The sequence below is a fragment of the Nicotiana tabacum genome, chromosome 21, assembly GCF_000715075.1.
Source record: "Nicotiana tabacum cultivar K326 chromosome 21, ASM71507v2, whole genome shotgun sequence".
NCBI lineage: Eukaryota > Viridiplantae > Streptophyta > Magnoliopsida > Solanales > Solanaceae > Nicotiana > Nicotiana tabacum.
The window spans coordinates 61015542-61030903 of record NC_134100.1 but is presented as its reverse complement, the minus strand read 5'-3'; the positions used below and the strand labels follow the sequence as shown (position 1 = coordinate 61030903).

The following is a 15362-nucleotide window of genomic DNA, read 5'->3' as shown; positions in this document are numbered from 1 at the left end:
GCAAACAATCTCAAAACTTGCTTTTGATACCTCCAATGGATTTCTCGTAAAATTTCAGTCAAGTTAGGCTTTTGAATCACTCAATTTGACATTATAGTGAAGGAGATATATTGGTTTCAATATTTGAAAATAAGGGAGATTTTTAAATACTAATGCAGTGGCCATTTCGTAATTAATATGAAAAATCTAGCAACCCAATTCATAGTAAAATGACCATATATTCCTCATAGGATGTTGAAACTTTATGATTTCAGTTGCTATGGTTCCAAAATTACGATAAAAATATAATGGTTTAGTCGAAACACGAATCAAAGGTCGTTTGCTCAATATGGTAACATTTATCCTCAAATCGATGTCGAAACCGAAAACAATCACCATACAACCCAAACTTATCCAAAACTCATCGGAATTTAACCAAACTTTGTGGACATGTCCAAACTCATCATACAAATTTATTGGAATAATTATAACCCGATTCCGAGTCCGTTTATCGAAAAGTCAAACCTTGGTCAACTCTTCCAACTTAAAGTTTCTAAAACGAGAATCATTCTTCCAAATCAATCCCGAACCGCTCGAAAACCAAAACCAACCATACACGCAAGTCATAATACATCATATGAAGCTACTCAAAGTCTCAAACCACCAAATTAAATGCTAAAGCTCAAAACGATAGGTCGGGTCGTTACATTCTCCCTCACTTAAACATACGTGCGTCCTCGAATGTGCCAAGATTCATTCCAAAGCCATCAAATCGCCATATAACTTCACCATACACATAACCATGGATAATCCCACGTCAACCCAATCCATATAAGCCTGGAAACACCACCTAACAGAGGATCATTACTTCAACCTTAGTCCATAAACCTTTAAACCCAAATCCCCAACATTCAGAACTCATTATATGACCCGATTCTTGCATCTATACACCATATAACTCTGAACAAGCTGTATCAATCCATAACCATATCTCATGACATAATCACATGATATACCACATAACTCAAATACTCATAGTAATAACTTGCGACCGCAATAACTGCTCGATAACCAACCCGACACCGGTAACAAACCTCATATCAACTAAAACCTTGTTCTGAACCTTCGTATACGGCCAATGATGAAAGAAACATACAGAAACTCATAACCACCCATCAGATTAACAAGACGTGGAGCTCTCTTTCCCGATAAGAACCATAGCCAAAATCTAAGCCGACTAGTGACACAATTCTTGCAAACATACCTTAATCAAATCCAATGGCACTCATTTCAAGCCCAATAACCTCACCTCATCCAGTACAAGCTACTCGATCGGCCTGTCACACAAATCCAACTTAGAGCCACATACCATGCAATCCATGCCCTAACGATCAATAACTCAAATATACCCAATGATGGAAGGAGAATGGAAATGAAGAAACCATCCCGCCAGCTCAATAGATACCACCTCAAAGCGTAATGCTATCAATCCACCACACAAAGGGAAATATAACACATGACATAAGCAAAAAGGATCATATCCTAGCATAACGTCACTGCGATGCATGACCCAATCCGACACCGGTCCACCTAGAATACGTCAATCCATGATACTCACAATCAACAACCATAAGCATATCAACATCAAACACATGAAGCACGTGACCATAACTATGGAGATATCGATATCACTATATAACAGAACACAGGAAGACCATAACCAAGGCATAATCAATCATTCAACATCCCAAGAGTAATCTCGCTCAAATTTTGCTACAAGGCCCAATCATAACCGCATCGCTGTGCAGATAACCAATAGATCACAACTCATCGCAGCATAGGAGAGTAACACATGAGACATATCAGAACACGAATATGATCCACCCTAACCGATAACATACCCCTCCACAATAACTATGCTGAGTAGATAAATCTTACCTGATTTAGAACACACATCCTTATTAGACCTACTAGTAGCCTTCAAATCAATTTAGATCCTTCCAAAGTAGGTAGATATACTCCGAAAATCCCACAATAACATATCTGTAGTACATACCATTAGTTTCCAACTCTTAACATACCTTCACCGTTCACAACCATAGAACAATCTGCCTCGAGAACCCTCTTAGTCTTCAAATCCCTAGAATACTATAATCTCCATATCTAATCACAACTACAATACTCAAATAACTGACACATTTCTTACATATGGTCAACCCACGAGAATTACTTCTATAATTCTTTCATGCCACAAAGCAAAATCTGGACATTAGCAGTCGATCAACCAGGCGATTACCGTAATACCAGTCATGCATCTGCAAGTCGGAACAAAATGTGCCTTCTGGAGTGCAAACCCTTCTTAGGTGGTATCAAATAATGCTAGCATTCTTCTAAACATCTGAAATTGTCCATGTTGTCTAGAACTCGCGACCCCATCCAGGCAAAAATCATAACACGCAACATGTTCCTTATACCGGTAGCAGACATCTAGCTCAAGTTGTGGTCTCCACTATCAAGAACTCTTCGAGGCCAGTCCGCACATCACTAAGCCATCAGAACTGAACTTCCCCAACTCAACCAAATCACACAAGCCGTCAAACCTAAGAGCATTGCCATATAACGCTGGTGAAACAGTACAACACCAAAAGACCAGTTACCTTTGTTGATATGCTGACCCAAAACCACCGAGCTGACCCATTTCTTCTAATCCTCCTCGACTTGCCTTCAGGTCAACATTTTCCCTTATTGGTACATGATGATCCTAAGTCAAATCTCGCTGCGGAAGACCCTAGCACAAACCACGTCGTCTGAAAACCCATAAACCGATGTATTTCCTCTAGAGCACCCCAACAATGCAACAACTGGGATACCCACTCTGAAGAGACTTTCTATGAATCTGAATATGTTTCTCTAACCTCTCTGATATTGGAATCTAGATTTAATAATGATATAAATATATCGCAAGTTCCAACACCATCCCATGAAAATCTCAGATCTTAGTCATGTACAATTCCCGAGAACCCCTCAACACTGCATTTATACCATATACCCAAGACTGATATAGCACTTGTCCATTCAATCTGATCGTCAATAGTAGACTCCCCCACTTGGCACAGAGTCAGGGCACAACATCCGATGATCCACATTACCAACATTCATAAGCTCATACAGCACCAATCAGATACACGAACTAGTTGCATCCCACACTTAAACAACTGAAAATCTACCAACACGTTCATGTCCTTAGTCTGGACAATACCTCGAGACAATGATCGAGCATCTATGGCCCCATCGAAGCCCATCCACAACATTACAAACCGTCGGAGCATAGTTGATACCGAGCGCGCAACATCATATACAAGTGGATGTAAAGGGATATAACATATATGCTTCAAACTTAATCAATGTTGTACGATAAGGAATGAAAGGAGTAGATCCTAATAGTTTTGTAGCCTCTCGAAGCTAAGTACAGACATTTTTGTACCGATCCGCAAGACTCTACTATATTTGCTTATGACTCATAGCACCTATGAACCTAGAGCTCTTATACCAACTTATCACGACACCAATTTCCCACCATAGGATGTCGTGATGGAACCTAGTCTCTAAGATTAGGTAAGCCTAACACATGCTGATTTACTAACACGATTGAACTATTTAATCATTTATCATAAACCATTAATGTAAGGCCCCGTAGAATTTCGCCAAGGAATTTGAGGTTTTGTGGTACCGAGGTACCTTATGCTAAGGTCTTTATCCTCCCGATCATGCCTCCCATATATCACATGTCTAAAATGACCCACTTCTTTTACGTCTTAGGATCACGTACATGGTTCCCACATTATCAATGTGTTTTAGATAACTCTATGCCTTATTTGTTGAATCGATGATTAACCATGTCAGAGCTATTGGTGGTCACCCGCATGTCTCTTAGAATATAACCTCATGAAATGCCCTGCTCAGTACCCTGGTGGATTCATGAACATTTCCAGCTCAAACTCGGACCTCCATGTTCCTATTTGTAGTAGATCTCTAGAGAGTTGTAATTTCACACATACCAAAGAAGAAGAATCATTCCATTATCAAACATATTCTGGTAGGAAATCCCATGGTCTTATTCATTCAGTCACATCGTAGTATAAGGAGGAGGAGGGGGTTGAAGGTCGCCAAGGGTCCAATTCGGGTGTTCGACATAGAGATTTAGAGTTGAAGAAAGTGAACGGGTTATTCTTCAGATTTTCTCCATGAAGATATTATGTGAATTGATAATATAGGTAAAGTCGGTGTAGTACACATTGGGCCTTATGGAATCTTGAGAGAAATAGGCCAAACTATGAGTATGACGTTTCCCATCCTTGTCCTCTATGCACCCGGTGCTTCATGTGTCTATTTCAAAGAAGCTAGTTGGAAATCCTTTGTCTATCATTCCGGTGAAGCCACTGAAGGTGAAGCTAATGGGTAATTAGCTTATGGGAGGTACCTAATTGTCATCCTTGTTAGATAAGTTCGAAAATTGAAATTGCCTCCGTCAAAGTACTATGGCCAAGTCTATGAGTCGAGGAGGTCACCTCGAAGGCCGAGAGTGTTGTGGAAAGAAGACAGTCTCACTTGTTTGTATAGCCAAATAGTTGTGGTTCGAAAGGTACTCTCTATGGGTTATGACTTAAAATATGTACAGTTCATATCAAGGTACCACTTTTGATAATGTAATGTCGGTTATGTTGAGATTTGTGTTATTGATATATTGTGAAGCTTTGTTGGGTTGCAGATGTGTTTTTAGGAGTGGTTTTGATGATTCTTTGGCAGGTAGTTAGGCCCAATACAGGGGAGACTCTGCTGAAATTTCTGAAAAATTTGGGGGTTAGTCAAATTTGGGGACTTGTGATGTGTGGAAGAAGAGATGAACTATGTTGGGTGGACTCTACTCCTCATTCGAGGACGAATAATCCTATGTGGGAGAGGAAGTAAGGCCCTGTAGAATTTCGCCAAGGAATTTGAGGTTCTGAAGGAGACACTGAGGAGTTGATGGAAAAGTCCTGTTTCGCGACCGCAGAACCATTCCGCGGGCCGCATACCCATCGCAGAGTCGAGCAGAAAAATAGTTGAATTTCGAAGGTTGTTTCGTGGTCCATTATGCGATCGCATACCTGTTTTGTGGTTCGCACTTTTGTCGCAGAGTTAGCACGAGTAATTTTGTTGGGCGATTTTGCGGTCCATTCTACGGCCGCATAAGTGGTGTGTGGACCGCAGACCTTTTCAGACCATTCCAGTTTTTGGCATCACTTTTGCGGCACATTTTATTGGCCGCCTATCTGTTCTGCGGTCCATTCTACAACCGCAGACCTGAGTTCGGAGGGTCTATTTTCTTATTTTTATAACCCGACCCCATTTTGATAGATAGCCTTGGGGGCTCATTTTGAAGCGAATGTCTGATGATTTTATAGAGAGGTAAGAGTATTTTAGAGAGAGAAGGAGAAAATCTAGCATTCTAATCACCCATTTTGGCACCAATCTTCAAGAATCAAAGAAACTAATCACTAGATTATCATCTATCCAGGTAAGTCCTACTCCTAGGCTTTCATGCAAGAGGTTATGAGTTCAAGTATCACTACTACAAAAAAATCCTTTGGCGGCAATTATTTAGGAGCAATAAAGTAATTATCGTTAATGGATTCTTTAAGCTGAAATATTAGCGGTATATGACCATTGCCAGTAAAAGATATTCTTTAGTGACACTAAAAACAATTGCCACTAAAAATCATTAACCGAAACCAAAATAAAATCTTCCCTCCAATATTTTGGACAAGAATTAAGCATTCCCTCCAATTAGAAAAAAGAAACATTTTCCCTTCTGCCAATACGAATTTTGCCAAAAAAGGAAAAAAGATAACAAAACCTATTCCCTTTCGACATTCTCCGGCCTGCAAAATCGCGCCAGTTAACAGTCTCTGGTTAACAAAATCGTCGCGGCCTGAGACAGTCTCCGCTCTGCCACAGCTCCGACGATCTTCTTATCAAATCCCAGGTAACTTTCTCTTCTTCCCCAGGTAAATTTTGCGAAATCTGTTGTCAATGTTCTCACTCTCATCTGTCTTCCCCAAATCTGCAAAATTTTGCAAAATCTTCCCCAAATTAGCTAAGAATGAGAGCTCTGATTTACGGAGCATGAATATATCGGAGTTTAAGATAAGAAGAATTCCGTCATGACTACTAATAAATCAATATCAGTACATAAGTTACATACGTCAATGGGTTGCAACTTGAAGGCGGTATCTACTATTTGGACTTTAGGGGCATATAACGATTAATGCCGAGTTGAATTAGTCATGCTTTTGACTTTCTTGTCTTGTTGTGATGCCATATTGATTCACTACTTCCAGTATTATGGCAAATAGGTTGATATCGTTTGAACTTTCTCCCAAAATCCGTCCCCTTCATGGAAAACGGATTCAAGTTATATGTTATTTTCCTTGTTATAAATGCAAAGAAGAAAACATTACAACAATATAGATTATAGACTTCGACAACTTAAAGAAGAAAAGAGAATACCCTTAACTTAATTTGTCTGTTTGCATGTTTTCTTCAATATATATCAGATCTTCCCCAAATCTGCTCGATTATGCTCAATCATCCCTGTCAATATTCTCCCTTTCATCTATCTTCAACTTCTCTTTTCGTGAAGGTTTCAAGATTGCTGCAGAAATCATTATTCTCCTTCACTTTCTTGTCTTTATCGGTGAAAATTCTTCTTACCAGGTACCAATCTGTACTTTCTATATCAACGTTGCATACAAGAAAATCTTATTTCCTCACTTCTGGTGGTAAATTGCATATCCCCTATCACTGTTGTCAGAGTATCTGAAACTTCTATTACGGCTGCAGTTTCAACTGCCTTTATCCAGTAGGTTTTTGTACCACAATGTATAGTTGCAAATCTGATCCATATGCAGTAGGTAACAATATAGTTCCTACGTTACTAGTTGCAGCTCCTCATTGCTAAATAAACTAGTAGTAGTAATCTAATGCCAATGATGGGATATCTTAAGTTTGCTGTTATTTGTTACTTTCAGTGTAAATAGGATCTTACGCATGGAGCAACAATCTGGATAACTTAAAGGTTTTCCATGTTATTATTCATTTACTACGCTGTAAAATACAATTAGTTGAAATGAGCTATACGATTTTCTCTGCATTCAGTCTATTCTGTTCAAGTTAGAGATCATCAAATTGAAACTATCTTCAGTAGGAAAGAAGTTCTTAACATGTAAAGGTTGTAAAAATAAAGTTAGTTGCAGCTTTTAGTTTCCTTTAACTTAGCACCACACAGATTCAAGTTGGGTAATAGCTGGATGTTACATTTGTAGCATACGTTTGGTTACTTGATTTTATTTTTGATTTTTGTACTTATAGCTTGCGGAGTTATTAAGTTAGCAAAAATTACATGATGTAAGGTCATTCCCATAGTGATCACCAAATAAAGAAGTTGATCCTAGTGTTGGATTGACTAGGTATAAACAGTTAAGCTTCCAAAAAATGAGGGAGCACAACTCCATTTTTCTTTGTCCCTTGGCCTGTTAATCCTCCATGAATTGTCTGGTTTTAGTAAGTAGGAAAACTTTTAAACACAGTGAAGCATTTTCTATAAACACTTGTGTGTTTGTTAGTTCCTATTTTTTTTGTGATGTATCTAAGTGAGCCGTCAATACTGCTGATAAACTTGCTACTTGCGCATATTTCTATTTAACACTGTTGTCAGTATGTGCAAAATTGGCATAGCAAAGCCACAAAACATCTCAATTCCCATTTTTGAAAAGAGAGCTTGTGGGTAGCCTTTCATAGTTGAAATTTATTTAGTGGGAGAAATTCTTCTCTAGTGTCTTGTAAACCGTAAGCTTAATTTGGGTAGCCTCCTGATGTTTTATATGACCAAAAGGAATTATATAGTGCAGGACTGATTCAATGAGCCTAGCATGTTACTGCATATCTTAGGATTGCTTACAAACATGGTCTGCCATAAAGTGAATTTCTAGAGGAAAAGCTACTTCATATTAATATTGACTCATCTCTGGTTTCTCAAATATCAAGTCATCAGGGGCAAAAGGAACCATGTAGGATGGCAGATCACATCGTAATATTGCCTGCATAATTGATAGAACTAATCAGCAGGATGAATGATGAGTCACAGGTACATATCATAGGAAAAAACTACATACTAGATCCTTGCTTAGTCGAGCCAGCTCCGCATTGGATAGCAATACCTGAACCAATTTCTCTGGCAACCAACATAGTCTTGCCTATACCTTGTGTTACGATATTGGACAACAAGAAGAAGATTGACACCTAAGGCTTGGAGCAGAGGAGAAGAGAGGACAAGGGGAGTTTAATAATTCGGATAAAGCTAAGGTATCAACAAATCTTTAAAACACCCCTAGTTGATTATTTTCAGTGTTCTGATTTTAGTTATGCTCAATTTTTATTTATAATTTATAAGATATTCTTTTAATATTTTAATGACATAGGCGTACCCAAGCAAATCGAAACAATAGGGCCAATCAAATGATGCCCCACACAAGAGCATCCAAGAGTATTGCTACCTTGCTGGATGAGCAGGTAAATCTATAAAATTACTAACTAAAATATTTTAAAATCCTTTTTTCACGCATATCTTACATCAATTTTATTGTATTAGGCTGTAAATGGGATAGTGCCTACACAAGCACAAATTTTCATATAAACTCATACAAAACGTAAGGATGGTAGACCACTGGATGATCATTCTATTAAGGCAATCGTAAGATTTCTTTTTTCATTAAATTTCTAAATTGTGAAATAGTTAGGGGAAAAAAACTTAAAAGCGAATAAATGAATTCCAAATTGGATTTATTGTGTATTTTATTGTTAGGAATGGTAAATGAAAGGATGAGCAATAGTGAGAGCTCTACTGACCAACCTCCTCACAGTGTTGCTTGGAAAGGCGATGTGTATTCTCAAGTATTCGAAAATGACAAAAGTGGGTATGTTCGTTGTTTAGGACTTGGTCCAACTCCTTCTGTTCTATGGGGTAGTAGGTCTTCCTTAGGAAATATTGTTGCAGATGATTCTTCTAATGAGGTTATACAAATGTTAGAACAGGAGATAGTCAAGTTAAAGTTAAAGGAGAAACAAAATGAAGAAATGAATATGATGAAACAAAATCAGGAGAAGATGCAATCAGAATTACTCCAAATGAGACAATTCATACACAAATATGCTCCTAATTTATCTATGACTCAAAGTAGCAATGACACCTCATGTGAACAGGTAACTCCATTACATAAGCTTTAGACATTTTTAATGAAATGTTAATCATATAAAAGTATTGTTATCTAACATGTTAATATTTATTAGATCCCTGACGCCAACATTGGACATGAACGAGTACCACAAACATCAAGGATACCTAGTATTGCTGAAAATGCTCAACCTTCTCACGGTACTACTCATCTTTGAGTTTTCCTCATTCGATTTTTATGAATTTGTTGTTGTATTTGGGCTTACTTGAATGCTTCTTGCTTTTATATATTTCCTTTTCTCACTGTTGGTTTCCGTCTCAACAATATATACCTAGTAGTTGAAGCCTCTTCTCTGGGGCCTATCATGAGTTAAACAACATTGTGAGCACACTGGCTCGCGGAGATGTATTGCTGCATAAAATGAAGGGATTAATTTGTTAGGAAACTTATAAGAAGCATTAGGATTTAGAGGGGGATTTTCAAAAGGTGGTGTAGGGAATTCATGAAAATATAGGTTTTTAGCTGTGAGAGGGTCAAAACCATGGACACGAAACTTAGCCTTGCGAATATGAGTGGTTCCTCCAACATAGTGTACCGGGATATTATACGAGGAGATAAGCCTAGGAAGGTAGAGAAACTGGTTGAGATGACCTTGTGCTGAAAGTGACACCATTAGGACAGCCACTTAAGCATCTTGAACACCATTTTGGTCATGGTTTTTTGTGTGGTAGTTCTCAGCCATTGGGAAGGTATAGAATTTTTGCAGTTTTATGAGTGTCTGAAGCTTTCGAAGTGTCCTGAATAATATGTAGGTGAAAATGTAGATGCTCTTATAAGGATTATGTCTAATGCATGAATCCAATCACTAATACTTGCTGGCGGGCTGCTAAAATTATATCCACATAATTATACTTCTCTTATTTTACAAGCTGATGCAAAGTATACTACTTAATTAATGCAGTCACAATTAGTTTCCTTTATTTGTTTCCCTATATAAAACCACCAATAAGTGGCTATAAAAAAAGTATAACCTCAATTCTCTATGCTATGAATTTGTGTAGAAAAAAAGTGTTGTATGCTTACAATTCAAATATATCATAGTATATGTTTATATCCAGCTTCTTAATTTTCTGTTTGAGAACTCTTGTGCCAAAGGAGACTGAAGAGCCAAGATTGAATTGATTACAAACCTTTTCCACATGTTGCTGGGCAGGCTCTTCACAACAGGTATCATTAAAAACACAAATATGTTATTTACAACTACTCCTATGCTACGTTCTGAGTCAAGTCTTTCCTCCGAATCATTGTAAAAAACAAATATATCTTTTACAAGCCTGAGCACTAAAGCAGTATCATTATTATTTTGTGGTCCTCAGTACCACTATCTTAAGAATCTGCTATCATAGGACAAAATAATATTTCATTATTTATGGGAGCAAAATCTAGTCAAGGAGCAGACATAATAGACTGCATTTTCATAGTTCTGTGCATTTTGAACAGTTGCAGTAGCTTGCTCCATTATTTGGTAAGATACCCGTGCCTTGTCTAGTTGTTCTCACCAATTATTTGCTTTTTAAAAAAAAAAAATTGAGACACCAACTTGGCAATATAAAATCATCTCAAGTTAACATGTTAGGTGGTGCTTTAGTCTTGTAAATTATCTTCCATGATTCACCGGAATTTTCTACAGCATTTTGTAACAAGAGCTGATAGGAAATTACATCAATTTTATACTTCTACACTATAGAATCTTCCATAGATCCATATATCTATAACATGAGATATTTCAGTTAATTTAAGAAAATGATTAACAATCGTGTTGAGAGGATTAATTTGCTGTTTCACCAGGTTCATTTGGAATTTAAACTGATGGCTTAATATTTTTAAGGTTCACAAAATTCAGAATTATCTGATAAGTGATGATACATATGCTTTAAAGAGTCTTACCCAGGGAATTCTGCTGCATATGAGTGAGCTTTGAATTCCTGTTGTACAGGGGCCAATGTTATCTTAAGGAAAGATAGTAGTAAGTGGTTATCACATGCACAAATGAAAGGAGAAATACTTGTATGGAATGTGAGTTGTCTTAGAGGCTATTGCAGAAATGACATCCCAATTGCACACAATGACTTGTTTATGAATTGTGACAGTGATTGAATCTTCAAGATGTTTTTTCACATTGTATTTTATCTTCTGACACAGTTATTTTATAATTTCAGATCATACGGTTTGATGTTCGATAATTTAGCAGGTGGGAGATTTCAAAATGATGAAAAGTTGCGGAAATCATTTGAATACCATTATTCGTCTGAATTAGTTATATAATGACATTAGCTATTTAGTTCAAACAATGTAAGTTTAGTTACTATGCCATCAATATTAGTACTTCCTTATGTTTGTTAAGATTTAATGAGATATATTATATTTCTTTTGAATTAATATTAATATATTTTCTTATTTGGGTCATATTATGGATGAATGTAGTAACTATTATTAATGGTGGCTACACTATTGCTATTACCGCTTGTGACTTTTAGCGCAAATTTAGTTGGATATACCAGCTATATAAATGGACGATAAAGGGGCAAATTAAGATGTTTTCACAAGGGATATTGCAGCCGTTATAATTACTGTAAAATAATTACCGTTAGAGATATTGACTTTTAGCGGCAATTTAGTTAAACATATTAGCCACTAAAATGGATGCTAAAACGGCAAACTAAGATGTTTTCAGAAGGGATACTATGCCCATTTTAATTGCCACAAAATAATTGCCGTTAAAGATGCGAACTTTTAGTTATTTTTAATTTAGCGGATATAAAAATGGATACTAAAGGAGTGTAATTAATCGATATGGATTGGATTTAGTAGCCATTATAATTGCCACAAACAATTGTCGTTAAAGATGTGAACTTCTAGCGGCAATTATTTTGACTTTAGCGTCTATAAAAATGGATGCTAAAGGAGTATAATTAGCCGTTATGGACTGGATTTAGTATCCATTATAATTGCCGTAAACAATTGTCGTTAAAGATAATAATATTTAGCGACAATAAACCATATTTTACCCGCTTTTGTAAAAATAGCCGCTAAAGGCTTTGCCGACCCTGCTTCAACGGCGAAACACTAATGGCCGGTAAAAGATATAGTGGCTATTGTTATTGCCGCTAAAGCATTTTGTATTGCCGCTAAAGTCCATTTTTGTTGTAGTGTATATTGTGGGGATGAAAATAGGCCATGCATGTGACAATAGGTTGTAGTATATGGGGTTAATGAACCATTTTGGGTAGTTTCTTGTTGAAATTGGTTGAGGGAGGAAGGGATTACCATTGTAGAGCCTTGTAGTCTATTTTGCATACTAGGTGTTTAACAAAATTCCTAAGAGAGTTACATCATGGGAATCCATCAAATTATTATTCGATTTTCGTTATCTTCATATAGATTGATGTTACTAGAAGTGTTGGGACGTTGTAGTAACTTAAGGAAAGCTCAAGCAAGGTATGTTGGCTAAACTTTTCTGTTACATATTGTCACCAAAACTGATATAACACATGACCATGTAACCTGATCGTCGCTAGTAGACTCCCCCACTTGGCGCGAAGCCATTGGACATTACACGATGATCCACAATACCAACCTTCATAGCTCATACAACACCAATCATTAGATACCTCAAATCATATACTAAGCGCATTCCCATCCTCGTGATAGTCAAGCCCGTTTCATCAAGTGCCTTTAATGACAATATGTACCTTTCTCTGAATAGAAGTCCCATACAAAACACATAGTCTCTAATACCACCAACTATCCTCAAATCAACATCCTCTCATGACCCTACCACAATCACGACGACTAGGCAATCGATTAAATCTTCCCAAGATTGTACTCACCAACCCGATACCAGAACCCGCTGCACCCCGCACGTGAACAATTAAAAGATATATCAATACATCCCCGTTCTCAGTTTGGACAACACGTTGAGATAATGATCGAGCATCTATGGCTCCCCTCGTAGCCCATCCATAGCATCACAAATTATTGGAGCATGGTTGATACCGAGTGCGCAATATCGTATACGAGTGGATGCAAGGGAATGTAAGATATGTGCTTCAAGGATGAATCAATACACACAATAAGGAATGATAGAAGTAGAATTTCTTAATAGTTCCATAGCCTCTCGAAGATAAGTACAGACGTCTCCGTACCGATCCGCAAGACACTACTTAACTTGCTTATGACTCGTAGTACCTATGAACCTAGAGCTCCAATACTAACTTGTCACTACCCAAAATCCCACCTTATAAATCGTGATGGCACCTAGTCTGTAAGACTAGGTAAGCTTAAACACATGAGGAGATCTAACAGAGATAACCAACTTAACTATATAAAACTTAAACTGATAAATAAAATAACATAACTAAAACTGAACAAATGTATACAATCCAGGACCGGTAGTATAGAGTCATAAGCTCTACTGACATACACTAGAATTTCTAAATACAATACTATTCCAACAGGAAGATAAACAACAGTAAAGTTAATATCCGAAGGTGACTCTGAGGACTGCGAACGTCAAGCATGTACACCTTGAAGTCTCCAGCCGCGCAGACGGAACTCTCAAAAATAACACGATCAGAAGTACCTGGATCTGCACAAAAGTGTGAAGAAGCATAGCATGAGTACACCACAGCGGTACCAAGTAAGTATCAAGACTAACCTTGGTGGAGTAGTGATGAGGTAAGTCGACATACTCACTAGACATAAAACATGTGCAAGATATTAACATAAAGCTAGCAATGGAAAGAATCAATGTAAAGCTAACAACGTAAAGATTATTAATATAAAACCAATAAGGAATAATAGAAACACAATTGGCAACAAGACGTAAACGAGTAATGAAGCAGCAACATATTCAGAACACAGATGAAATATGAATGAACTCAATTAAGGAAACATATGACAATTCAAGTAATCAAATTGTTCCCAACACATGACTTACAACAAGAATTACCCCGAGGCACCACACCTCGTAACCATAAATCATGAGCCACAATTCCAAATCTTTTACATATGGCACCTCGTACGCACAATAATAATCACTTTCGCATGGCAAGGCCCACATGCTACCATGTACATATATAGTATCCATGTCAAATATCAATAAAAATATTTGAGAGATATATTTAAATACAATAAAACATAATAACAATCTTGAATAAAATAAAGCGTCAAATGCGATAATGGGTTTATTCAAGAAACTAAGTAAAGCAAAATAAAGTATAATTTATACAAATCAGAGTATCAAATGAGTTTATTTTGGAAATCAATAGGGTAAAGGAAAATAACGTTTTTAAAATAAGTAAAACATCAGATAAGTTAACGAAATAAATATAGAATTTGCTAAAGTAAAGCGTGATTAGAATTTTAAATAAAGTAAAACATCAAATAGGGTGATGCGTTTAATTTGAGAACCCAAATAAAGTAAAGTGTGATAATCACTTAAAATAGTAAAGCACTAAGTGAGATAACGAGTTCTATCTTAAGAGACACATAAAATAAAGCATGTTAATAATACTTTTATTTAAAAATGTTATGTTACCAACAAGTCAACAGAATATGAGATAATGACTCTATGCAAGTAAATTCATCTTGATAATCAATTCACCAAGTAAGAACGGAGGCACCAATTGCTACATTGAAGAAAGACAACAAATCACATAGAATGCATGACTTACACAAGAAGTCACAATTGTCCTTACAAAAGAATAACAACAAATAACCAATAACAAACTAAATACAAGTGAAATGATTTAAGGAAAAAAAAATAATAACCATTCAATCAACGGGTCGTTCCAACATAGAATGTACAATAAGAATCACAACCGAGGTACCACACCTCGTAATCACATTTCAAAAGTCACAATCACAATCTTTCTTATATCGCCGTGTGAGCCTTGCTTTTATTTTTAAATATATTTTTCCCAAAATAGCTATACGCGCTTTAGCCCCCTTATCTCACCGCGTGGCTTCAAGTAATTCCCTACTAGCAACACGCGTATAAATACCACCTTATCGCATCACATGCACATCAACTCCTATCCTTATACCGCC

At 36.9% G+C, this 15362-nt stretch overlaps 1 protein-coding gene across 23 annotated transcripts; it reads left to right on the top strand.

The window, feature by feature from the left end:
- Positions 1-5762: 5762 nt before the first annotated feature.
- LOC107803913 (uncharacterized) lies at positions 5763-11690 on the top strand. 23 transcript variants are annotated; one of them, XR_012704392.1, is made up of 10 exons: positions 5776-6004; positions 6662-6735; positions 8065-8164; positions 8268-8382; positions 8499-8589; positions 8669-8770; positions 8882-9279; positions 9367-9451; positions 10391-10478; positions 11471-11690. XR_012704392.1 is itself a non-coding variant. In XM_075241998.1 (9 exons), exons 6-9 carry the CDS (start codon positions 8884-8886, stop codon positions 10375-10377), a joined length of 372 nt encoding a protein of 123 aa, XP_075098099.1. In that variant the 5' UTR covers positions 5778-6004; positions 6662-6735; positions 8065-8382; positions 8499-8589; positions 8669-8770; positions 8882-8883; the 3' UTR covers positions 10378-11690. The 23 variants fall into 23 exon arrangements, 5 of the variants coding, with proteins under 5 accessions (XP_075098095.1, XP_075098098.1, XP_075098097.1 ...); XR_012704399.1 differs by having other exon boundaries at positions 5779-6004; positions 8065-8382; positions 8882-8993; positions 9107-9279; XR_012704393.1 differs by lacking the exon at positions 6662-6735.
- Positions 11691-15362: the final 3672 nt, after the last annotated feature.